This window comes from Chelonia mydas, chromosome 17, assembly GCF_015237465.2.
Source record: "Chelonia mydas isolate rCheMyd1 chromosome 17, rCheMyd1.pri.v2, whole genome shotgun sequence".
Taxonomy (NCBI): domain Eukaryota; kingdom Metazoa; phylum Chordata; order Testudines; family Cheloniidae; genus Chelonia; species Chelonia mydas.
Genome location: NC_051257.2, coordinates 9,504,728 through 9,530,854, shown reverse-complemented (window position 1 = coordinate 9,530,854; position 26,127 = coordinate 9,504,728). Strand labels below are relative to the sequence as shown.

The following is a 26,127-nucleotide window of genomic DNA, read 5'->3' as shown; positions in this document are numbered from 1 at the left end:
GCAGCTTTTGCAACCAAAACACTGCAGCACTGTGCTAGTACCTGGGAACCCAAAAGTGAAATTCACTAGAAACTGACGAAGAACTCAGGCAAAACTGACTAGTCTTTCAATTGTCTAAATGGATGAAGGCCACAGTCCTGTAAACACATATGCCCATGCTTAGCTTTACACATCTGAGCAGTCTCATTAAAGTCAATGGGTCTTCTCACCTGTGTAAAATTAAACATGGACACGTGTGTTTTCAGCATCAGGGCCTAAAATGCAAAAGTAAGCACAGCGTTTTAGTCCATTCCCATTCCAATAAATGGAAAGACTTCCATTAAAGATTCCCTTTAAAAGAGAATTGTTTTAATATAACTCTTTACATGTGAGAATGTTCCTTGATTCAGCAGAATAGCCATTTTAAAAATAATTTGCAAGTAAAATACAGTATTAAAAAAATTACCAGGAACGAGTCGGGTTTTACCAAAACCCGAATCTCAAAGGGGTGACCTTTAAAAAAAGGCATTTCATATTTCCTCTCCTCTCTTCCCCAAGTCTGTCTTTCAAAAGTATTGCAAACCACATATCCACCTTCTTCGAATCGTGGGTTAAAATGAAAAGCAATATCAGCTTGAGGAATTGGGCAGGATCCACACTGAAAGTCTATCTGGAACCTGTGAAGGAAAAACGTACAAAGATGAACTAAACTGAGCATAGTTAAGAAATCTAGTGTGCTCTCACTTGTATCCAAAATAGTCTTTCTAGAGGACTAGCCTCTGCTCCCTCTCAAAGATGTCTCTTCTGTCATTACAACATTTCTGCGTGGAAAGTCTAAAGCAACATAGTAATTTAGGATCACAGTCTATTCTACTGTGAAAACAAACAACAAAAACCTCACGGTGTTCATACTTAGTAGTTAAGCCTGTTCTAACTGATTTCATCCTGCTGAAAACCAACTAAGGTTATGATCCTCCAAACACTTACTTCTGGGCAGAGATTTTTTTCCCATGACTAGTCCCACTGAACTTATTAATTATAATGTTGAATTGTATAATATGAATTAATCATAATGTTTAGGACTATTCCCGGTAGTAAATATTTGTGGGATCAGGGCTCAAACCAACAACTTGAATATTTACAATGCATGTTTCAACGCTACTGAGCCTCTTGAGATATTTCCATTGTTTTAACTGACCTTCCTTCTGAGGTAACTGCGTGATTGGCATATTATAAGATTGGAACTATTTATTGCTGCGATAGCACATCTCCCAAAGGTGCATTTCCTTTAGTATCAATGATAGTAATGTCAGGCCTGATCTTGCAAACCCTATCCCTTTGCGTAGTCCTGTTGATTTAAAGTAGTAAAAATTGCTCAAGAGAATAGCAGCTTGACGGATCAGGCTCTTATTGGGAGAATAGGATGGAGGAGACGAAGCGATGTTTTGGTCACACGATTTTTATAAAGGAACCTAAAAATAGTAATGTGACTAGTTTATGTTATACCAAAAGATGTGAACTCTAACTTGCCTTTTTAAAGCCCCAGTTCAGGAAAGTACTTCATCTCAAATATTCTTCTGAACAGAGATGTGATTACTCATGTGTTTAAGGTTTAGCAGGTGCTTTACTGAATCGGGGATTATATTCTGTATGCAATAAAGATGGTCAGCAGAGGGGGTACCGTACTGCAGTGATGTTAGTTGTATGTCTAAATCCAGTAATGGATACACATTCACCTACAGTATTTGTGCCTAAAGTCTTTATATCTCTGGACACCAACGAGACGAGAATATCAATTCTATGACACATATAGACTCTGATGGCCTGATCCAGGAACTCAAAACGCTTTCGAATTTGGATCTCTGAGCTATCAGCAATGCACAGTTCACCATCTTTTCATACATGATTTCGGCACGCTCTCAAAGCCATATCGGAACCACTCTGTGTCAACAGATAAGAACTGGATCAGTATTTCTGGGAATGGGGGAAACTTTAGCACAGATAAATCCCTCTGAGTCACTAGAGCTAACCTCATGACCTCTTCCTGGTCATATCCAGGGAGTAGAAACATTCCATTATTCTCAACAGTTCATTTTAGGCACAGGAGTGGAGCAGCTGTATACCTACAAGCACACACCTGTCACATGGAGGAAGAACAGTTCCACTGATGATAACCATCAAGCCATCACGAAGACTGCCATGAATAGAGCCAGTAAATGGGAGAGACTGGGGAATAGAAAGAAAGCAACACAGTGTACATTAAAGGGTTACAATATTTAAATCACTTTTCTAATCCTGAATTGGTGTTCATCTCCCATTCATCTGGCTGTGGATTTAGATTCCTCTGCCGGCAAGTCACTACAAATTCCAGCCTGATGAACTGAAGTCAGTATGCCGCAAAATTTCTCTCTGAGGACCGTTCCTAGAGAGCATGACTTTTCTGTGTAAAGGCTTGTCCCTTGCAGCCCAGTTACGTAAGATGAAACAGCTAAAACTCTGTCGATCCTAGTGGTAACAGTCAGCATTCCTTCCTACCAGGCAGAATGGATTGGTTCAGGACACCTGGGATCAACTCTCAGCTCTGCCCCCAGCGTCCTGGGTGACCTCAGGCAAGTCACTTCCCCTCCCTGTGCCTCAGTTTCTCCATCTGTAAATGTGACAAGAAAGCTGCTCACTGCTAGGGCTGTCAGCCTGGGGTGGTTTGGGACTCCAGCTAGAGCCTGGCTGCTCACCAGGTTCCCAGCTCCCCACTCCCAGCCAGGCTGCTGCCTGGGTTCCCCACTCCGATCCAGGCTGTGCCTGCCTGGTTCCTCACTCCTAGCTGTGAGCCCCGCTGCGCGGGGCAGCTCCCATGCTCCCGGAGAGAAACATGGAGCTGAGAACCCAGGGGCAGCTGTGCTCCCAGCGGGGAGCCCAGGGGTCAGGTGGGCTCCTGGTGGGGAGTTGCGCCCAGAGCTGAGAGCCCAGGCTGTCAGCCCCCCTGCCTCCCTAAGTTGGTGGAAGCGCTCCTGGTGAGGACACACATCACCCACAGAAGGAGGGTAGTGTAAGCGTGAACCACTGCAGTCATTACTGTGGTGGCTGTAAATTGACCTAACATAGGTTGACTTAAGTTTGTAGTGTAGACATGCCCTCAGATACAATATCACTGATCCAGGAGTAAGAAGAGGCAAAAACACCCTATACTAGCCTACTCAGAGAAGCTTGAATAGTAGCTTTGGAAGAAGACTCTCTAAGTGGTACTCGGAAGCTCAGAACAAAAAGGGAAGTTGCATGAAGTAAAAAAACAAGCAAACAGCCCAACGACGTTACCTAAGAAGACTATATCTATTCTGCATACGGAAGTATAAAACCAAGTTCATTCCAGTTTTCACACAACAAACACTGACTTTGTCGTTTTAAAAAATAGTTGTTTTTTTTAATCTGAGGTTCTTTTTCTCTCAGGCTTAGTTCTTTCATGTGTAACATTTTTTGTCAGAGGACTTGAGTGTAAGCATGCTTCAATTTCCTATATCAATGGTAAAAGAATAATACGAAGAGAAGATTATAGGTGCAAAACTTGCAAGCATTTATTTGTAAGGAACCTAACAAGACAGATTTCCTCTTGCTTCAACAGATTTCTTTGCTGTGATCATTCATCACCCCAACCCCGGAAGCAATGCGCCTTTCGATTTTGGGTCTCTGGGTTGTTGCTCAATGCTGTCCGTTTCCTGTCCCTCAAAGATGCACTCAGGAAACATGGGATCTTGATTCTCCTCTGCCTCATAGCTGAGGTAGTTATTTGCACCTGTGCAAAGTGGGTGTACAAAGATATTGCCAGCAGAGATTCTGATTTGACAGTGTTTTGCACGCAGATGTAGATGAATACACAAGGTGCAGGGTAGTGGAGAATCATATTTCCTAAAGAGCACCTGGCTTTTTCCAAGAAGCTGTGAAATGCATTAGTCCAAAAGTGAGAAATGCAGCCACTCGGACAGATGTGTCCCTGGTATTACTGTTGTTTAGAGCAGCGATACATTGGGCCCAATGTCTTTTCCAAGGAAGACTGCCCAGGATCTGTTCCATGAACCGCTGTGACCCCATCCCCTTTCACTGCCTTCTGAACCCTGGTGGCATATTACTTTCTCTACCAGACCCGGGACACTTGGGGCCACATTTCCCAGTGTATTTAGGTGCCTAAAGATATAGATAGGGGCCTAATGGATTTTCAAAAACGTTTACGAATTTGGTGCCTGGATAAGACAAAGTGGATGAGGTAATATCTCTTATTGGATGAATGTCTGTTGGTGAGAGAGACAAGCTTTCCAGCTACACAGAACTCTGGGTCTGGGAAAGGTACTCGGAGTGTCACAGCTAAATACAGGGGTGAAGAGAAGATAGTTTAGCACAGTGGCTCTCAACCATTCCAGACTACTGTACCCCTTTCTAGGGTCTGATTTGTCTTGTTTCACCTCACTTAAAAACTTACAAAATAAGACATAAAAATGCAAAAAGTGTCACAGCACACTATTCCTGAAAAATTGCTGACTTTCTCATTGTTACCATATCATTATAAAATAAATCAGATGAAATATAAATATTGTACTTACATTTCAGTGTCTAGCATACGGAGCAGTATAAACAAATCATTGTCTATGAAATTTTCGTTTGTTCTGACTTTGCTAGTGCTTTTTATGGAGACTGTTGCAAAACTAGGCAAATACCTAGATGAGTCAATCTACCCCCTAGAAGACCGCTGAGTACCCCCAGGGCTACACGTACCCCTGGTTGAGAACCACTGGTTTAGCATAAGTCACTAGTGCATATTCCAAGGGACCATTCAAGGTGCCCGGTTGCTTTTGAAAATCCCACTAGGTGCCCATCTGTGGCGCTTGACACACCTTGGGAAATCTGGCCCTTGGTCACTTTCAGCGTGTGACTCAGCCTGGCCCTGAAGGGGGCTTGGGAGGAGCGATGGCTCCCAACTCAGGCAGGGGCGAGCAACTTGGGGGTAACAGAGAAACCCAAGAAACACTTCAGTGGCTACAAAACGGGGGTGGGAGGAGGGGACAAGAAATAACTCTTCCTGTTTTCTCCCCCATCTCTCTCCTGCCCCCTCAGTCCCCACCCAAGTCCAGGGGTCCCTCTCCCCCTGCCCCCCCATGCCCCACACAAGCCCAGGGGTCCCTCTCCCCGTGGGCCCCCCCCCAGAGAGACAGAGAGACTCACCGGCTTGAAGTAAGGCGGCAGCTGAGCCATGGGAGCGACTGGAGCAGACACCCTCTGACTAAAGAGAAACCCAGAGTCAGAGCGGCGGAGCCAGGGGAAGCGGAGGCTATTGTAGGAGAGGGGCAGGCGCGGGGGGGGGGCGGGGGGGTGGCGCACAGGCTGGGGAAGTGGGAGGCGCAGGCTGAGGGGGGAGGGGTGCAGGGAGGAGCTGGGGGAGAGGGGGCAGGCTGGGGGGGGCACAGGTGGGGGGCGCAGGCAGGGAGGCGTGTTGTGCAGGTTGTGGGGAGAGGGGAGCGGGCAGGGGAAGGGGTTGTACAGGCTGGGGGAAGAGGGGGGCGCAGGCTGAGGGGGGAGGGGTGCGGGCAGGAGCTGGGGAGCAGGCTGGGGAAGAGGGGGGCGCAGGCTGAGGGGGGAGGGGAGCGGGCAGGGGAAGGGGTTGTACAGGCTGGGGGAAGAGGGGGGCGCAGGCTGAGGGGGGAGGGGTGCGGGCAGGAGCTGGGGAGCAGGCTGGGGAAGAGGGGGGCGCAGGCTGAGGGGGGAGGGGAGCAGGCAGGGGAAGGGGTTGTACAGGCTGGAGGAAGAGGGGGGCGCAGGCTGAGGGGGGAGGGGTGCGGGCAGGAGCTGGGGGAGCAGGCTGGGGAAGAGGGGGGCGCAGGCTGAGGGGGGAGGGTGCGGGCAGGAGCTGGGGGAGCACAGGTTGGGGGCACAGGCAGGGAGCCGTGTTGTGCAGGTTGTGGGGAGAGGGGAGCGGGCAGGGGAAGGGGTTGTACAGGCTGGGGGAAGAGGGGGGCGCAGGCTGAGGGGGGAGGGGTGCGGGCAGGAGCTGGGGAGCAGGCTAGGGAAGAGGGGGGCGCAGGCTGAGGGGGGAGGGGAGCAGGCAGGGGAAGGGGTTGTACAGGTTGGAGGAAGAGGGGGGCGCAGGCTGAGGGGGGAGGGGTGCGGGCACGAGCTGGGGGAGCAGGCTGGGGAAGAGGGGGACGCAGGCTGAGGGGGGAGGGTGCGGGCAGGAGCTGGGGGAGCAGGCTGGGGGGGCACAGGTGGGGGGCACAGGCAGGGAGGTGTGTTGTGCAGGTTGTGGGGAGAGGGGAGCGGGCAGGGGAAGGGGTTGTACAGGCTCTGGAGGGAGCACATGCAGGTGGGTGATCGCAGGCAGGGAGAAGGGGCACAGGGATGGAGAAGTGGGAGGAAGTAGTTGCTGACAAGGAGGTGTGGGGCAGGCTGTGAGACTGGGGTGGTTGTAATTAGGACACGTACCATAAGTAGTACCAGCACAGGAAACTGGGGCACAAGATGGGACCCACATTCACAATCTTGGGCCATGTCGGAAGAGCGGAGAGAAACAGTGGCAAACCGTTTGCTTTACAAAGGGCACGAGGAGGGAGAATTGCCCTCCAAAACACAGCACACTGGATGGAGGACTCAGTGTCCGTGCTGGCCATTGCTAACGCACCATAGGGTGAACGGTGTTGCCAGTTGAGCTGTCCACATGGACACGAAGGGTTAAATGTCCAGCAGCTCTATTTGAATCCGGAGGTTGCTTCTGTTCTGGGAATTGAGTAAGAAGATTGCGGAAGGAAAGACTGGGATGCACCAGATTAGAGGATTGTGCGATAGGGTTGGTGGACTCTCCAAACATAATCCTGGCGACCTGAGCTTCAGCTGAGCCCACATTGCAAAATGAGTGGCCACGGACCCATGCCACAGTGGGTCTCGGACTCAGACCTGTATCCCTGGGCAAGTCTGCAGGCCTGAGAGGTTTCTGGTGCAAGTCAGAAGACACTGTGTGTAGACAGTGAGTTTGGTGAGTTTGGGCTGAGTCTCAGCCAAGGTTTACTATGCAGTGCAGACATACGCACAGAGGTTTGGCCTGTATGGGATATAGTGTTTACCGAGTACTGAAAAACATTCCATTTTTAACAGCTCGGTAACTTGGGGGGTCAAGCTCTTAGTTACACTTGTGTAAAATGTGGTGTTAAATCTATTTCAGTGGATTTACACCAGTGCAGTTGAAGAGAACAGAGGTTAGCCTTGAGTATTTGGGAGGCATTCGGTGTTTGCATGGTTGTGTAACTAATGTCACCAACAGAGAATTTTAATAAGAAGTGGGCTCAAGCTGCAGAGTTTAGAGCTAGATTTGGATCTCGAACATATCATTGTTCCGATACAGCCGGTTTGGTACAATAGCGAGGCTGGGAAACCTGTGGCTGAACATAACCTGGGGCAGTTTTAGCACATCCCTCTTCTGCTGGAATAGAGGAGATCACTGGGTGAGGCGATCAGCGGAGAATCGGCATGGCAGCACTGATTACAATGCAGCTGCACTGGCCCCCTAGCCCATGGTATGGAGACCACAATTTCCAATTCCTGATTTTTTAGCCTCACCCTTTTCCACTTCAAAGTTAGTTATTCGCCTCCCTCTTTTCATGACGGGAGTATCCCAGACCACAGGCCATTTCTCCTGGAGGGTAGATGATCAGGAACACCAACGTACAAAAGAGTTTGTCCCATATGCCTTCAATTGCCAATGAAGAGGCCCACTCCTGAGGGCATCACTTAACTCTTCAGGGTTAGAGGCTTGGCATAGCTCCAGTGACTTCAGTAGAGCTACTCAGACATCCTCACTGCAGATTTGGCCTCCAAGTCATTACTCCTCCGCAAACCTGTCTTCCAGGCTACCCCCTTGTCACATTCAAAGCCCTATTTTTTTTAACAACACTTTTGCTTTCCGATTCATGAAAAGTGAGGTTCTGGGGAGAGGATATGACATAAAAGAAAGCGAATAAACCTCTCAAGCTGGTATGTAGCTGCTGAGCAGCCACGTGAAATTACTGTCACCCTTGTGCTTTCTCTGTTCTGCCAGCCAGCCTTCCTGTAATTCTTTTTATGTTTACAATGCCAGAAGTGCTGCATTTAATGGTTAGTATGTCTACTATAATGTAGGGGAGACTATGTGGTCTAGAGGATTGGGAGACAGGCTGGGTTTTATTTCTAATGACCATGGACTTGGTGTGTGACACTGGGCATGTCACTTCACCCCATTGTTTCTCTTCTCTATTGTGTCTATTTAGAGTCTGAGCATTCTAGGAGGAGAACTGTCTTTTCCTATGGGTGTGTACAGCATCTGGCATAAGGAATTCCTGGGTTCTCGAGGCACTCCTGTACTAAAATAATGTATCTGTAAAATACTCAGATCTTTCAGCACCAAAGGTGCTATATGAAGTGTAAAATATTCAGTCAGTTTGGAAATCTGCTTATATCGTAAATCAACCATAAGTCTAACAAAAACACCCCACAATTCCATGACTTTTGTTTTATTCAGAGCAGAGATTTATTCACAGAAAAGAATCCTAAATATCCAGAATTTCATTAGCGTAGAGTGCAATTTTTTTTTTTTGCCAGTTGCATAAACTAACCCTTTGTTAATACTAACAATTTTAATTAAATTAATAGCAATTCTGGAAGACAAACTCAGTTGATAGAAAATATAAAAAAAATTTACTGTACAAAGTTTACATCACATTTGAAAAGAAAATGTCAATTTTCACCGTATTACAGACTCCATTTACATACACTACGGAAGTCGTGGCTATTGTAGCAGTCTTGTACAGCAAGCTTCACATTTACAAGGCTAAAACGATACAGGCTTACAGTGCTGGTCATTCCCTTACATAACATCACCACAAGAAGACATAGTACAAACGATCATAAAACAATGCAGCATAAAGACCCAGTTCAGTTAGCAACACGTGTTAAGGAATAAATGGGCCTGGTGCTTTTCACACCATTTCACATCAGTTGAGTTACTTCCCATTTTCACCAGCAATCAGACCCAAAGACACCATTCACAGCCCAGGCTCTTGTAAGCTCTTCTTTAAAATAAAAAAACAATGTTAGATCCAAGATATTAGATCGTTAAGAGAACAAGTGCAGGATTCTAATACCTTAACTCACATCAGACCAGGTCTTCAACTAGCATAAATCAGCGTCACACACGCCTGCTGAAGATCAGGACCACCGAGCAGTTCTCAACATAGCATATGCACAGTAAAGTGCCACTCGATGTGGGTAGGGGTATCAGAATCTGTCCCTAACCTGTGTTGGGATATAAAGAGCCCTATATATTGGGACTATTGTGTCATTCCCATTGAAATGTGTCTGGGAGTTCTACTAAAAAGGGATGGGCAACACAGCCCTGTGTTTCTGTGAATAATATTTCTAAAATGTGCAAATAACTTTTGGGTAGTGGATCTCAAACTGTACTAGACAGAGAACTGGCTAGTCAGATGGTGCTGGCTCTCCTAGCTGATAATTTTATTAAAGAACAGTTAAGAATGCATCACTTTCCCATTACTTTTGCATGTTGCCACAGGAAGGCAACCCCTAGAGTTCCTCTGCTTCCACTGCCCCTTTCTGAAAGGCTGGGCACCCTCTCATTATTTTTAGCAACAAAATATTTAAATCTAAATCTGATGCCCAAGGCAAATGAGGAAGCATCTTACCATATCAACTCAGAAAAGCGGTCTGCTGTAATAACGCTAGACAGAAATTTTAAAAGGCAAGAGTACAACAGAAAAGGGAATTACTGATATTAAAAATTAAGGTCCAGAGCCTTCAAACTGATGTACTGTTTGCAGACCCTTGCACTGCACTCCACTCATGGCTTCAGGGGGGCTCCCCACAGCCTGAAGGGTCCAGACTAACATCTGTTTAAAAATAATTTTAAAAATAATTTGCAAGTAAAATACAGTATTAAAAAAATTACCAGGAACGAGTCGGGTTTTACCAAAACCCGAATCTCAAAGGGGTGACCTTTAAAAAAAGGCATTTCATATTTCCTCTCCTCTCTTCCCCAAGTCTGTCTTTCAAAAGTATTGCAAACCACATATCCACCTTCTTCGAATCGTGGGTTAAAATGAAAAGCAATATCAGCTTGAGGAATTGGGCAGGATCCACACTGAAAGTCTATCTGGAACCTGTGAAGGAAAAACGTACAAAGATGAACTAAACTGAGCATAGTTAAGAAATCTAGTGTGCTCTCACTTGTATCCAAAATAGTCTTTCTAGAGGACTAGCCTCTGCTCCCTCTCAAAGATGTCTCTTCTGTCATTACAACATTTCTGCGTGGAAAGTCTAAAGCAACATAGTAATTTAGGATCACAGTCTATTCTACTGTGAAAACAAACAACAAAAACCTCACGGTGTTCATACTTAGTAGTTAAGCCTGTTCTAACTGATTTTATCCTGCTGAAAACCAACTAAGGTTATGATCCTCCAAACACTTACTTCTGGGCAGAGATTTTTTTCCCATGACTAGTCCCACTGAACTTATTAATTATAATGTTGAATTGTATAATATGAATTAATCATAATGTTTAGGACTATTCCCGGTAGTAAATATTTGTGGGATCAGGGCTCAAACCAACAACTTGAATATTTACAATGCATGTTTCAACGCTACTGAGCCTCTTGCGATATTTCGATTGTTTTAACTGACCTTCCTTCTCAGGTAACTGCGTGATTGGCATATTATAAGATTGGAACTATTTATTGCTGCCATAGCACATCTCCCAGAGGTGCATTTCCTATAGTATCAATGATAGTAACGTCAGGCCTGATCTTGCAAACCCTATCCCTTTGCGTAGTCCTGTTGATTTAAAGTAGTAAAAATTACTCAAGAGAATAGCAGCTTGACGGATCAGGCTCTTATTGGGAGAATAGGATGGGGGAGACGAAGCGATGTTTTGGTCACACGATTTTTATAAAGGAACCTAAAAATAGTAATGTGACTAGTTTATGTTATACCAAAAGATGTGAACTCTAACTTGCCTTTTTAAAGCCCCAGTTCAGGAAAGTACTTAATCTCAAATATTCTTCTGAACAGAGATGTGATTACTCATGTGTTTAAGGTTTAGCAAGTGCTTTACTGAATCGGGGATTATATTCTGTATGCAATAAAGATGGTCAGCAGAGGGAGTACCGTACTGCAGTGATGTTAGTTGTATGTCTAAATCCAGTAATGGATACACATTCACCTACAGTATTTGTGCATAAAGTCTTTATATCTCCGGACACCAACGAGACGAGAATATCAATTCTATGACACATATAGACTCTGATGGCCTGATCCAGGAACTCAAAACGCTTTCGAATTTGGATCTCTGAGCTATCAGCAATGCACAGTTCACCATCTTTTCATACATGATTTCTGCACGCTCTCAAAGGTGTATCTGAACGACTCTGTGTCAACAGATAAGAACTGGATCAGTATTTCTGGGAATGGGGGAAACTTTAGCACAGATAAATCCCTCTGAGTCACTAGAGCTAACCTCATGACCTCTTCCTGGTCATATCCAGGGAGTAGAAACATTCCATTATTCTCAACAGTTCATTTTAGGCACAGGAGTGGAGCAACTGTATACCTACAAGCACACACCTGTCACATGGAGGAAGAACAGTTCCACTGATGATAACCATCAAGCCATCACGAAGACTGCCATGAATAGAGCCAGTAAATGGGAGAGACTGGGGAATAGAAAGAAAGCAACACAGTGTACATTAAAGGGTTACAATATTTAAATCACTTTTCTAATCCTGAATTGGTGTTCATCTCCCATTCATCTGGCTGTGGATTTAGATTCCTCTGCCGGCAAGTCACTACAAATTCCAGCCTGATGAACTGAAGTCAGTATGCCGCAAAATTTCTCTCTGAGGACCGTTCCTAGAGAGCATGACTTTTCTGTGTAAAGGCTTGTCCCTTGCAGCCCAGCTACGTAAGATGAAACAGCTAAAACTCTGTCGATCCTAGTGGTAACAGTCAGCATTCCTTCCTACCAGGCAGTGTGGCCTGGCGGACAGGAAAATGGATTGGTTCAGGACACCTGGCATCAACTCTCAGCTCTGCCCCCAGCGTCCTGGGTGACCTCAGGCAAGTCACTTCCCCTCCCTGTGCCTCAGTTTCTCCATCTGTAAATGTGACAAGAAAGCTGCTCACTGCTAGGGCTGTCAGCCTGGGGTGGTTTGGGACTCCAGCTAGAGCCTGGCTGCCCACCAGGTTCCCAGCTCCCCACTCCCAGCCAGGCTGCTGCCTGGGTTCCCCACTCCGATCCGGGCTGTGCCTGCCTGGTTCCTCACTCCTAGCTGTGAGCCCCGCTGCGCGGGGCAGCTCCCATGCTCCCGGCGAGGAACATGGAGCTGAGAACCCAGGGGCAGCTGTGCTCCCAGCGGGGAGCCCAGGGGTCAGGTGGGCTCCCGGTGGGGAGCTGCGCCCAGAGCTGAGAGCCCAGGCTGTCAGCCCCCCTGCCTCCCTAAGTTGGTGGAAGCGCTCCTGGTGAGGACACACATCACCCACAGAAGGAGGGTAGTGTAAGCGTGAACCACTGCAGTCATTACTGTGGTGGCTGTAAATTGACCTAACATAGGTTGACTTAAGTTTGTAGTGTAGACATGCCCTCAGATACAATATCACTGATCCATCCAGGAGTAAGAAGAGGCAAAAACACCCTATACTAGCCTACTCAGAGAAGCTTGAATAGTAGCTTTGGAAGAAGACTCTCCAAGTGGTACTCGGAAGCTCAAAACAAAAAGGGAAGTTGCATGAAGTAAAAAAACAAGCAAACAGCCCAACAACGTTACCTAAGAAGACTATATCTATTCTGCATACGGAAGTATAAAAACAAGTTCATTCCAGTTTTCACACAACAAACACTGACTTTGTGGTTTTAAAAAATAGTTGTTTTTTTTAATCTGAGGTTCTTTTTCTCTCAGGCTTAGTTCTTTCATGTGTAACATTTTTTGTCAGAGGACTTGAGTGTAAGCATGCTTCAATTTCCTATATCAATGGTAAAAGAATAATACGAAGAGAAGATTATAGGTGCAAAACTTGCAAGCATTTATTTGTAAGGAACCTAACAAGACAGATTTCCTCTTGCTTCAACAGATTTCTTTGCTATGATCATTCATCACCCCAACCCCGGAAGCAATGCGCCTTTTGATTTTGGGTCTCTGGGTTGTTGCTCAATGCTGTCCATTTCCTGTCCCTCAAAGATGCACTCAGGAAACATGGGATCTTGATTCTCCTCTGCCTCATAGCTGAGGTAGTTATTTGCACCTGTGCAAAGTGGGTGTACAAAGATATTGCCGGCAGAGATTCTGATTTGACAGTGTTTTGCATGCAGATGTAGATGAATACACAAGGTGCAGGGTAGTGGAGAATCATATTTCTTAAAGAGCACCTGGCTTTTTCCAAGAAGCTGTGAAATGCATTAGTCCAAAAGTGAGAAATGCAGCCACTCGGACAAATGTGTCCCTGGTATTACTGTTGTTTAGAGCAGCGATACATTGGGCCCAATGTCTTTTCCAAGGAAGACTGCCCAGGATCTGTTCCATGAACCGCTGTGACCCCATCCCCTTTCACTGCCTTCTGAACCCTGGTGGCATATTACTTTCTCTACCAGACCCGGGACACTTGGGGCCACATTTCCCAGTGTATTTAGGTGCCTAAAGATATAGATAGGGGCCTAATGGATTTTCAAAAACGTTTACGAATTTGGTGCCTGGATAAGACAAAGTGGATGAGGTAATATCTCTTATTGGATGAATGTCTGTTGGTGAGAGAGACAAGCTTTCCAGCTACACAGAACTCTGGTTCTGGGAAAGGTACTCGGAGTGTCACAGCTAAATACAGGGGTGAAGAGAAGATAGTTTAGCACAGTGGCTCTCAACCATTCCAGACTACTGTACCCCTTTCTAGGGTCTGATTTGTCTTGTTTCACCTCACTTAAAAACTTACAAAATAAGACATAAAAATGCAAAAAGTGTCACAGCACACTATTCCTGAAAAATTGCTGATTTTCTCATTGTTACCATATCATTATAAAATAAATCAGACAGAATATAAATATTGTACTTACATTTCAGTGTCTAGCATACGGAGCAGTATAAACAAATCATTGTCTATGAAATTTTCGTTTGTTCTGACTTTGCTAGTGCTTTTTATGGAGACTGTTGCAAAACTAGGCAAATACCTAGATGAGTCAATCTACCCCCTAGAAGACCGCTGAGTACCCCCAGGGCTACACGTACCCCTGGTTGAGAACCACTGGTTTAGCATAAGTCACTAGTGCATATTCCAAGGGACCATTCAAGGTGCCCGGTTGCTTTTGAAAATCCCACTAGGTGCCCATCTGTGGCGCTTGACACACCTTGGGAAATCTGGCCCTTGGTCACTTTCAGCGTGTGACTCAGCCTGGCCCTGAAGGGGGCTTGGGAGGAGCGATGGCTCCCAACTCAGGCAGGGGCGAGCAACTTGGGGGTAACAGAGAAACCCAAGAAACACTTCAGTGGCTACAAAACGGGGGTGGGAGGAGGGGACAAGAAATAACTCTTCCTGTTTTCTCCCCGATCTCTCTCCTGCCCCCCCCATGCCCCACCCAAGCCCAGGGGTCCCTCTCCCCGTGGGCCCCCCCCAGAGAGAGAGAGAGACTCACCGGCTTAAAGTAGGGCGCCAGCTGAGCCATGGGAGCGACTGGAGCAGACACCCTCTGACTAAAGAGAAACCGAGAGTGAGAGCGGCGGAGGAAGGGGAAGCGGAAGCTGTTGTGGGAAGGGGGCAGGCGCGGGGGGGTGGCGCACAGGCTGGGGGAAGAGGGGGGCGCAGGCTGAGGGGGGAGGGGTGCAGGGAGGAGCAGGGGGCGCAGGCTGGGGAAGAGGGGAGCACAGGCTGGGGGAAGAGGGGGGCGCAGGCTGAGGGACGAGGGGTGCAGGCAGGAGCTGGGGGAGAGGGGGGCAGGCTGGGGGGGCACAGGTGGGGGGCACACGCAGGGAGGCGTGTTGTGCAGGCTGTGGGGAGAGGGGAGCGGGCAGGGGAAGGGGTTGTACAGGTTGGAGGAAGAGGGGGGCGCAGGCTGAGGGGGGAGGGGAGCAGGCAGGGGAAGGGGTTTTACAGGCTGGGGGAAGAGGGGGGCGCAGGCTGAGGGGGGAGGGGTGCGGGCACGAGCTGGGGGAGCAGGCTGGGGAAGAGGGGGGCGCAGGCTGAGGGGGGATGGTGCGGGCAGGAGCTGGGGGAGCAGGCTGGGGGGGCACAGGTTGGGGGCACAGGCAGGGAGGCGTGTTGTGCAGGTTGTGGGGAGAGGGGAGCGGGCAGGGGAAGGGGTTGTACAGGCTCTGGAGGGAGCACATGCAGGTGGGTGATCGCAGGCAGGGAGAAGGGGCACAGGGATGGAGAAGTGGGAGGAAGTAGTTGCTGACAAGGAGGTGTGGGGCAGGCTGTGAGACTGGGGTGGTTGTAATTAGGACACGTACCATAAGTAGTACCAGCACAGGAAACTGGGGCACAAGATGGGACCCACATTCACAATCTTGGGCCATGTCGGAAGAGCGGAGAGAAACAGTGGCAAACCGTTTGCTTTACAAAGGGCACGAGGAGGGAGAATTGCCCTCCAAAACACAGCACACTGGATGGAGGACTCGGTGTCCGTGCTGGCCATTGCTAACGCACCATAGGGTGAACGGTGTTGCCAGTTGAGCTGTCCACATGGACACGAAGGGTTAAATGTCCAGCAGCTCTATTTGAATCCGGAGGTTGCTTCTGTTCTGGGAATTGAGTAAGAAGATTGCGGAAGGAAAGACTGGGATGCACCAGATTAGAGGATTGTGTGATAGGGTTGGTGGACTCTCCAAACATAATCCTGACAACCTGAGCTTCAGCTGAGCCCATATTGCAAAATGAGTGGCCATGGACCCATGCCACAGTGGGCCTCGGACTCAGACCTGTATCCCTGGGCAAGTCTGCAGGCCTGAGAGGTTTCTGGTGCAAGTCAGAAGACACTGTGTGTAGACAGTGAGTTTGGTGAGTTAGATGAGTTTGGGCTGAGTCTCAGCCAAGGTTTACTATGCAGTGCAGACATACGCACAGAGGTTTGGCCTGTATGGGATATAGTGTTTACCGAGTACTGAAAAACGTTCCATTTTTAACAGTTCGGTAACTTGGGGGGTCAAGCTTTTAGTTTTAGTTTAGATGCCTGAGGGCATCACTTAACTCTTCAGGGTTAGAGGCTTGGCATAGCTCCAGTGACTTCAGTAGAGCTACTCAGACATGCTCACTGCAGATTTGGCCTCCAAGTCATTACTCCTCCGCAAACCTGTCTTCCAGGCTACCCCCTTGTCACATTCAAAGCCCTATTTTTTTTAACAACACTTTTGCTTTCCGATTCATGAAAAGTGAGGTTCTGGGGAGAGGATATGACATAAAAGAAAGCGAATAGACCTCTCAAGCTGGTATGTAGCTGCTGAGCAGCCACGTGAAGTTACTGTCACCCTTGTGCTTTCTCTGTTCTGCCAGCCACCCTTCCTGTAATTCTTTTTATGTTTACAATGCCAGAAGTGCTGCATTTAATGGTTAGTATGTCTACTATAATGTAGGGGAGACTATGTGGTCTAGAGGATTGGGAGACAGGCTGGGTTTTATTTCTAATGACCATGGACTTGGTGTGTGACACTGGGCATGTCACTTCACCCCATTGTTTCTCTTCTCTATTGTGTCTATTTAGAGTCTGAGCATTCTAGGAGGAGAACTGTCTTTTACTATGGGTGTGTACAGCATCTTCTTTAAAATAAGCTCTTCTTTAAAATAAAAAAACAATGTTAGATCCAAGATATTAGATCGTTAAGAGAACAAGTGCAGGATTCTAATACCTTAACTCACATCAGACCAGGTCTTCAACTAGCATAAATCAGCGTCACACACGCCTGCTGAAGATCAGGACCACCGAGCAGTTCTCAACATAGCATACGCACAGTAAAGTGCCACTCGATGTGGGTAAGGGTATCAGAATCTGTCCCTAACCTGTGTTGGGATATAAAGAGCCCTATATATTGGGACTATTGTGTCATTCCCATTGAAATGTGTCTGGGAGTTCTACTAAAAAGGGATGGGCAACACAGCCCTGTGTTTCTGTGAATAATATTTCTAAAATGTGCAAATAACTTTTGGGTAGTGGATCTCAAACTGTACTAGACAGAGAACTGGCTAGTCAGATGGTGCTGGCTCTCCTAGCTGATAATTTTATTAAAGAACAGTTAAGAATGCATCACTTTCCCATTACTTTTGCATGTTGCCACAGGAAGGCAACCCCTAGAGTTCCTCTGCTTCCACTGCCCCTTTCTGAAAGGCTGGGCACCCTCTCATTATTTTTAGCAACAAAATATTTAAATCTAAATCTGATGCCCAAGGCAAATGAGGAAGCATCTTACCATATTAACTCAGAAAAGCGGTCTGCTGTAATAACGCTAGACAGAAATTTTAAAAGGCAAGAGTACAACAGAAAAGGGAATTACTGATATTAAAAATTAAGGTCCAGAGCCTTCAAACTGATGTACTGTTTGCAGACCCTTGCACTGCACTCCACTCATGGCTTCAGGGGGGCTCCCCACAGCCTGAAGGGTCCAGACTAACATCTGTTTAAAAATAATTTTAAAAATAATTTGCAAGTAAAATACAGTATTAAAAAAATTACCAGGAACGAGTCGGGTTTTACCAAAACCCGAATCTCAAAGGGGTGACCTTTAAAAAAAGGCATTTCATATTTCCTCTCCTCTCTTCCCCAAGTCTGTCTTTCAAAAGTATTGCAAACCACATATCCACCTTCTTCGAATCGTGGGTTAAAATGAAAAGCAATATCAGCTTGAGGAATTGGGCAGGATCCACACTGAAAGTCTATCTGGAACCTGTGAAGGAAAAACGTACAAAGATGAACTAAACTGAGCATAGTTAAGAAATCTAGTGTGCTCTCACTTGTATCCAAAATAGTCTTTCTAGAGGACTGGCCTCTGCTCCCTCTCAAAGATGTCTCTTCTGTCATTACAACATTTCTGCGTGGAAAGTCTAAAGCAACATAGTAATTTAGGATCACAGTCTATTCTACTGTGAAAACAAACAACAAAAACCTCACGGTGTTCATACATAGTAGTTAAGCCTGTTCTAACTGATTTTATCCTGCTGAAAACCAACTAAGGTTATGATCCTCCAAACACTTACTTCTGGGCAGAGATTTTTTTCCCATGACTAGTCCCACTGAACTTATTAATTATAATGTTGAATTGTATAATATGAATTAATCATAATGTTTAGGACTATTCCCGGTAGTAAATATTTGTGAGATCAGGGCTCAAACCAACAACTTGAATATTTAGAATGCATGTTTCAACGCTACTGAGCCTCTTGCGATATTTCGATTGTTTTAACTGACCTTCCTTCTCAGGTAACTGCGTGATTGGCATATTATAAGATTGGAACTATTTATTGCTGCCATAGCACATCTCCCAAAGGTGCATTTCCTATAGTATCAATGATAGTAACGTCAGGCCTGATCTTGCAAACCCTATCCCTTTGCGTAGTCCTGTTGATTTAAAGTAGTAAAAATTACTCAAGAGAATAGCAGCTTGACGGATCAGGCTCTTATTGGGAGAATAGGATGGAGGAGACGAAGCAATGTTTTGGTCACACAATTTTTATAAAGGAACCTAAAAATAGTAATGTGACTAGTTTATGTTATACCAAAAGATGTGAACTCTAACTTGCCTTTTTAAAGCCCCAGTTCAGGAAAGTACTTAATCTCAAATATTCTTCTGAACAGAGATGTGATTACTCATGTGTTTAAGGTTTAGCAGGTGCTTTACTGAATCGGGGATTATATTCTGTATGCAATAAAGATGGTCAGCAGAGGGAGTACCGTACTGCAGTGATGTTAGTTGTATGTCTAAATCCAGTAATGGATACACATTCACCTACAGTATTTGTGCATAAAGACTTTATATCTCTGGACACCAACAATGAGACGAGAATATCAATTCTATGACACATATAGACTCTGGTGGCCTGATCCAGGAACTCAAAACGCTTTCGAATTTGGATCTCTGAGCTATCAGCAATGCACAGTTCACCATCTTTTCATACATGATTTCGGCACGCTCTCAAAGGCGTATCTGAACGACTCTGTGTCAACAGATAAGAACTGGATCAGTATTTCTGGGAATGGGGGAAACTTTAGCACAGATAAATTCCTCTATGTCACTAGAGCTAACCTCATGACCTCTTCCTGGTCATATCCAGGGAGTAGAAACATTCCATTATTCTCAACAGTTCATTTTAGGCACAGGAGTGGAGCAACTGTATACCTACAAGCATACACCTGTCACATGGAGGAAGAACAGTTCCACTGATGATAACCATCAAGCCATCACGAAGACTGCCATGAATAGAGCCAGTAAATGGGAGAGACTGGGGAATAGAAAGAAAGCAACACAGTGTACATTAAAGGGTTACAATATTTAAATCACTTTTCTAATCCTGAATTGGTGTTCATCTCCCATTCATCTGGCTGTGGATTTAGATTCCTCTGCCGGCAAGTCACTACAAATTCCAGCCTGATGAACTGAAGTCAGTATGCCGCAAAATTTCTCTCTGAGGACCGTTCCTAGAGAGCATGACTTTTCTGTGTAAAGGCTTGTCCCTTGCAGCCCAGCTACGTAAGATGAAACAGCTAAAACTCTGTCAATCCTAGTGGTAACAGTCAGCATTCCTTCCTACCAGGCAGTGTGGCCTGGCGGACAGGATAATGGATTGGTTCAGGACACCTGGCATCAACTCTCAGCTCTGCCCCCAGAGATGGAATATAAATATTGTACTTACATTTCAGTGTCTAGCATACGCAGCAGTATAAACAAATCATTGTCTATGAAATTTTAGTTTGTTCTGACTTTGCTAGTGCTTTTTATGTAGACTGTTGCAAAACTAGGCAAATACCTAGATGAGTCAATCTACCCCCTAGAAGACCGCTGAGTACCCCCAGGGCTACACGTACCCCTGGTTGAGAACCGCTGGTTTAGCATAAGTCACTAGTGCATATTCCAAGGGACCATTCAAGGTGCCCGGTTGCTTTTGAAAATCCCACTAGGTGCCCATCTGTGGCGCTTGACACACCTTGGGAAATCTGGCCCTTGGTCACTTTCAGCGTGTGACTCAGCCTGGCCCTGAAGGGGGCTTGGGAGGAGCGATGGCTCCCAACTCAGGCAGGGGCGAGCAACTTGGGGGTAACAGAGAAACCCAAGAAACACTTCAGTGGCTACAAAACGGGGGTGGGAGGAGGGGACAAGAAATAACTCTTCCTGATTTCTCCCCGATCTCTCTCCTGCCCCCCCATGCCCCACCCAAGTCCAGGGTTCCCTCTCCCACTGCCCCCGCATGCCCCACCTAAGCCCAGGGGTCCCTCTCCCTCTGCCCCCGCATGCCCCACACAAACCCAGGGGTCCCTCTCCCCGTGCCCCCCCCCCCAGAGAGAGAGAGAGACTCACCGGCTTAAAGTAGGGCGCCAGCTGAGCCATGGGAGCGACTGGAGCAGACACCCTCTGACTAAAGAGAAACCGAGAGTGAGAGCGGCGGAGGAAGGGGAAGCGGAAGCTGTTGTGGGAAGGGGGCAGGCGCGGGGGGGTGGCGCACAGGCTGGGGGAAGAGGGGGGCGCAGGCTGAGGGGGGAGGGGTGCAGGGAGGAGCAGGGGGCGCAGGCTGGGGAAGAGGGGAGCACAGGCTGGGGGAAGAGCGGGGCGCAGGCTGAGGGGGGAGGGGTGCAGGCGGAGCTGGGGGAGAGGGGGGCAGGCTGGGGGGGTACAGGTGGGGGGCACAGGCAGGGAGGCGTGTTGTGCAGGTTGTGGGGAGAGGGGAGCGGGCAGGGGAAGGGGTTGTACAGGTTGGAGGAAGAGGGGGGCGCAGGCTGAGGGGGGAGGGGAGCAGGCAGGGGAAGGGGTTTTACAGGCTGGGGGAAGAGGGGGGCGCAGGCTGAGGGGGGAGGGGTGCGGGCACGAGCTGGGGGAGCAGGCTGGGGGAAGAGGGGGGCGCAGGCTGAGGGGGGAGGGGTGCAGGCAGGAGCTGGGAGAGAGGGGGGCAGGCTGGGGGGGCACAGGTGGGGGGCACAGGCAGGGAGGCGTGTTGTGCAGGTTGTGGGGAGAGGGGAGCGGGCAGGGGAAGGGGTTGTACAGGCTCTGGAGGGAGCACATGCAGGTGGGTGATCGCAGGCAGGGAGAAGGGGCACAGGGATGGAGAAGTGGGAGGAAGTAGTTGCTGACAAGGAGGTGTGGGGCAGGCTGTGAGACTGGGGTGGTTGTAATTAGGACACGTACCATAAGTAGTACCAGCACAGGAAACTGGGGCACAAGATGGGACCCACATTCACAATCTTGGGCCATGTCGGAAGAGCGGAGAGAAACAGTGGCAAACCGTTTGCTTTACAAAGGGCACGAGGAGGGAGAATTGCCCTCCAAAACACAGCACACTGGATGGAGGACTCGGTGTCCGTGCTGGCCATTGCTAACGCACCATAGGGTGAACGGTGTTGCCAGTTGAGCTGTCCACATGGACACGAAGGGTTAAATGTCCAGCAGCTCTATTTGAATCCGGAGATTGCTTCTGTTCTGGGAATTGAGTAAGAAGATTGCGGAAGGAAAGACTGGGATGCACCAGATTAGAGGATTGTGCGATAGGGTTGGTGGACTCTCCAAACATAATCCTGGCGTCCTGAGCTTCAGCTGAGCCCACATTGCAAAATGAGTGGCCACGGACCCATGCCACAGTGGGCCTCGGACTCAGACCTGTATCCCTGGGCAAGTCTGCAGGCCTGAGAGGTTTCTGGTGCAAGTCAGAAGACACTGTGTGTAGACAGTGAGTTTGGTGAGTTAGGTGAGTTTGGGCTGAGTCTCAGCCAAGGTTTACTATGCAGTGCAGACATACGCACAGAGGTTTGGCCTGTATGGGATATAGTGTTTACCGAGTACTGAAAAACATTCCATTTTTAACAGCTCGGTAACTTGGGGGGTCAAGCTTTTAGTTACACTTGTGTAAAATGTGGTGTTAAATCTATTTCAGTGGATTTACACCAGTGCAGTTGAAGAGAACAGAGGTTAGCCTTGAGTATTTGGGAGGCATTCGGTGTTTGCATGGTTGTGTAACTAATGTCACCAACAGAGAATTTTAATAAGAAGTGGGCTCAAGCTGCAGAGTTTAGAGCTAGATTTGGATCTCGAACATATCATTGTTCCGATACAGCCGGTTTGGTACAATAGTGAGGCTGGGAAACCTGTGGCTGAACATAACCTGGGGCAGTTTTAGCACATCCCTCTTCTGCTGGAATAGAGGAGATCACTGGGTGAGGCGATCAGCGGAGAATCGGCATGGCAGAACTGATTACAATGCAGCTGCACTGGCCCCCTAGCCCATGGTATGGAGACCACAATTTCCAATTCCTGATTTTTTAGCCTCACCCTTTTCCACTTCAAAGTTAGTTATTCGCCTCCCTCTTTTCATGACGGGAGTATCCCAGACCACAGGCCATTTCTCCTGGAGGGTAGATGATCAGGAATACCAACGTACAAAAGAGTTTGTCCCATATGCCTTCAATTGCCAATGAAGAGGCCCACTCCTGAGGGCATCACTTAACTCTTCAGGGTTAGAGGCTTGGCATAGCTCCAGTGACTTCAGTAGAGCTACTCAGACATCCTCACTGCAGATTTGGCCTCCAAGTCATTACTCCTCCGCAAACCTGTCTTCCAGGCTACCCCCTTGTCACATTCAAAGCCCTATTTTTTTTAACAACACTTTTGCTTTCCGATTCATGAAAAGTGAGGTTCTGGGGAGAGGATATGACATAAAAGAAAGCGAATAAACCTCTCAAGCTGGTATGTAGCTGCTGAGCAGCCACGTGAAGTTACTGTCACCCTTGTGCTTTCTCTGTTCTGCCAGCCACCCTTCCTGTAATTCTTTTTATGTTTACAATGCCAGAAGTGCTGCATTTAATGGTTAGTATGTCTACTATAATGTAGGGGAGACTATGTGGTCTAGAGGATTGGGAGACAGGCTGGGTTTTATTTCTAATGACCATGGACTTGGTGTGTGACACTGGGCATGTCACTTCACCCCATTGTTTCTCTTCTCTATTGTGTCTATTTAGAGTCTGAGCATTCTAGGAGGAGAACTGTCTTTTACTATGGGTGTGTACAGCATCTTCTTTAAAATAAGCTCTTCTTTAAAATAAAAAAACAATGTTAGATCCAAGATATTAGATCGTTAAGAGAACAAGTGCAGGATTCTAATACCTTAACTCACATCAGACCAGGTCTTCAACTAGCATAAATCAGCATCACACACGCCTGCTGAAGATCAGGACCACCGAGCAGTTCTCAACATAGCATACGCACAGTAAAGTGCCACTCGATGTGGGTAAGGGTATCAGAATCTGTCCCTAACCTGTGTTGGGATATAAAGAGCCCTATATATTGGGACTATTGTGACATTCCCATTGAAATGTGTCTGGGAGTTCTACTAAAAAGGGATGGGCAACACAGCCCTGTGTTTCTGTGAATAATATTTCTAAAATGTGCAAATAACTTTTGGGTAGTGGATCTCAAACTGTACTAGACAGAGAACTGGCTAGTCAGATGGTGCTGGCTCTCCTAGCTGATAATTTTATTAAAGAACAGTTAAGAATGCATCACTTTCCCATTACTTTTGCATGTTGCCACAGGAAGGCAACCCCTAGAATTCCTCTGCTTCCACTGCCCCTTTCTGAAAAGCTGGGCACCCTCTCATTATTTTTAGCAACAAAATATTTAAATCTAAATCTGATGCCCAAGGCAAATGAGGAAGCGTCTTACCATATCAACTCAGAAAAGCGGTCTGCTGTAATAACGCTAGACAGAAATTTTAAAAGGCAAGAGTACAACAGAAAAGGGAATTACTGATATTAAAAATTAAGGTCCAGAGCCTTCAAACTGATGTACTGTTTGCAGACCCTTGCACTGCACTCCACTCATGGCTTCAGGGGGGCTCCCCACAGCCTGAAGGGTCCAGACTAACATCTGTTTAAAAATAATTTTAAAAATAATTTGCAAGTAAAATACAGTATTAAAAAAATTACCAGGAACGAGTCGGGTTTTACCAAAACCCGAATCTCAAAGGGGTGACCTTTAAAAAAAGGCATTTCATATTTCCTCTCCTCTCTTCCCCAAGTCTGTCTTTCAAAAGTATTGCAAACCACATATCCACCTTCTTCGAATCGTGGGTTAAAATGAAAAGCAATATCAGCTTGAGGAATTGGGCAGGATCCACACTGAAAGTCTATCTGGAACCTGTGAAGGAAAAACGTACAAAGATGAACTAAACTGAGCATAGTTAAGAAATCTAGTGTGCTCTCACTTGTATCCAAAATAGTCTTTCTAGAGGACTGGCCTCTGCTCCCTCTCAAAGATGTCTCTTCTGTCATTACAACATTTCTGCGTGGAAAGTCTAAAGCAACATAGTAATTTAGGATCACAGTCTATTCTACTGTGAAAACAAACAACAAAAACCTCACGGTGTTCATACTTAGTAGTTAAGCCTGTTCTAACTGATTTTATCCTGCTGAAAACCAACTAAGGTTATGATCCTCCAAACACTTACTTCTGGGCAGAGATTTTTTTCCCATGACTAGTCCCACTGAACTTATTAATTATAATGTTGAATTGTATAATATGAATTAATCATAATGTTTAGGACTATTCCCGGTAGTAAATATTTGTGGGATCAGGGCTCAAACCAACAACTTGAATATTTACAATGCATGTTTCAACGCTACTGAGCCTCTTGAGATATTTCCATTGTTTTAACTGACCTTCCTTCTGAGGTAACTGCGTGATTGGCATATTATAAGATGGAACTATTTATTGCTGCCATAGCACATCTCCCAAAGGTGCATTTCCTATAGTATCAATGATAGTAACGTCAGGCCTGATCTTGCAAACCCTATCCCTTTGCGTAGTCCTGTTGATTTAAAGTAGTAAAAATTGCTCAAGAGAATAGCAGCTTGACGGATCTTATTGGGAGAATAGGATGGAGGAGACGAAGCGATGTTTTGGTCACACGATTTTTATAAAGGAACCTAAAAATAGTAATGTGACTAGTTTATGTTATACCAAAAGATGTGAACTCTAACTTGCTTTTTTAAAGCCCCAGTTCAGGAAAGTATTTAATCTCAAATATTCTTCTGAACAGAGATGTGATTACTCATGTGTTTAAGGTTTAGCAGGTGCTTTACTGAATCGGGGATTATATTCTGTATGCAATAAAGATGGTCAGCAGAGGGAGTACCGTACTGCAGTGATGTTAGTTGTATGTCTAAATCCAGTAATGGATACACATTCACCTACAGTATTTGTGCCTAAAGTCTTTATATCTCTGGACACCAACAATGAGACGAGAATATCAATTCTATGACACATATAGACTCTGATGGCCTGATCCAGGAACTCAAAACGCTTTCGAATTTGGATCTCTGAGCTATCAGCAATGCACAGTTCACCATCTTTTCATACATGATTTCGGCACGCTCTCAAAGGCGTATCTGAACGACTCTGTGTCAACAGATAAGAACTGGATCAGTATTTCTGGGAATGGGGGAAACTTTAGCACAGATAAATTCCTCTACGTCACTAGAGCTAACCTCATGACCTCTTCCTGGTCATATCCAGGGAGTAGAAACATTCCATTATTCTCAACAGTTCATTTTAGGCACAGGAGTGGAGCAGCTGTATACCTACAAGCATACACCTGTCACATGGAGGAAGAACAGTTCCACTGATGATAACCATCAAGCCATCACGAAGACTGCCATGAATAGAGCCAGTAAATGGGAGAGACTGGGGAATAGAAAGAAAGCAACACAGTGTACATTAAAGGGTTACAATATTTAAATCACTTTTCTAATCCTGAATTGGTGTTCATCTCCCATTCATCTGGCTGTGGATTTAGATTCCTCTGCCGGCAAGTCACTACAAATTCCAGCCTGATGAACTGAAGTCAGTATGCTGCAAAATTTCTCTCTGAGGACCGTTCCTAGAGAGCATGACTTTTCTGTGTAAAGG

General features: G+C 46.5%; 1 protein-coding gene across 4 annotated transcripts in view; it reads right to left on the bottom strand.

Annotated features, from left to right (window-relative positions):
* The window catches only part of LGALS9 (galectin 9), a 40,430-nt gene that overhangs the window by 13,356 nt on the left and 947 nt on the right, over positions 1–26,127 (bottom strand). The window contains exons 2-10 of one of the 4 annotated variants that reach the window (XM_037880335.2): positions 25,804–25,902; positions 21,358–24,357; positions 20,536–20,593; positions 19,374–19,462; positions 17,700–17,910; positions 11,621–11,709; positions 9,950–10,160; positions 2,117–2,205; positions 446–656 (exon numbers count right to left, since the gene is read on the bottom strand). In XM_037880335.2, the coding sequence (XP_037736263.1) occupies positions 446–656; positions 2,117–2,205; positions 9,950–10,160; positions 11,621–11,709; positions 17,700–17,910; positions 19,374–19,462; positions 20,536–20,593; positions 21,358–21,542 (1,143 nt within the window). In that variant the 5' untranslated portion in view covers positions 21,543–24,357; positions 25,804–25,902. Of the gene's footprint in view, positions 1–445; positions 657–2,116; positions 2,206–9,949; positions 10,161–11,620; positions 11,710–14,672; positions 14,731–15,486; positions 15,778–17,699; positions 17,911–19,363; positions 19,463–20,535; positions 20,594–21,357; positions 24,358–25,706; positions 25,903–26,127 lie in introns of those variants that run through there. The other 3 variants (XM_037880338.1, XM_037880333.2, XM_037880334.2) reach the window with 3 other exon arrangements.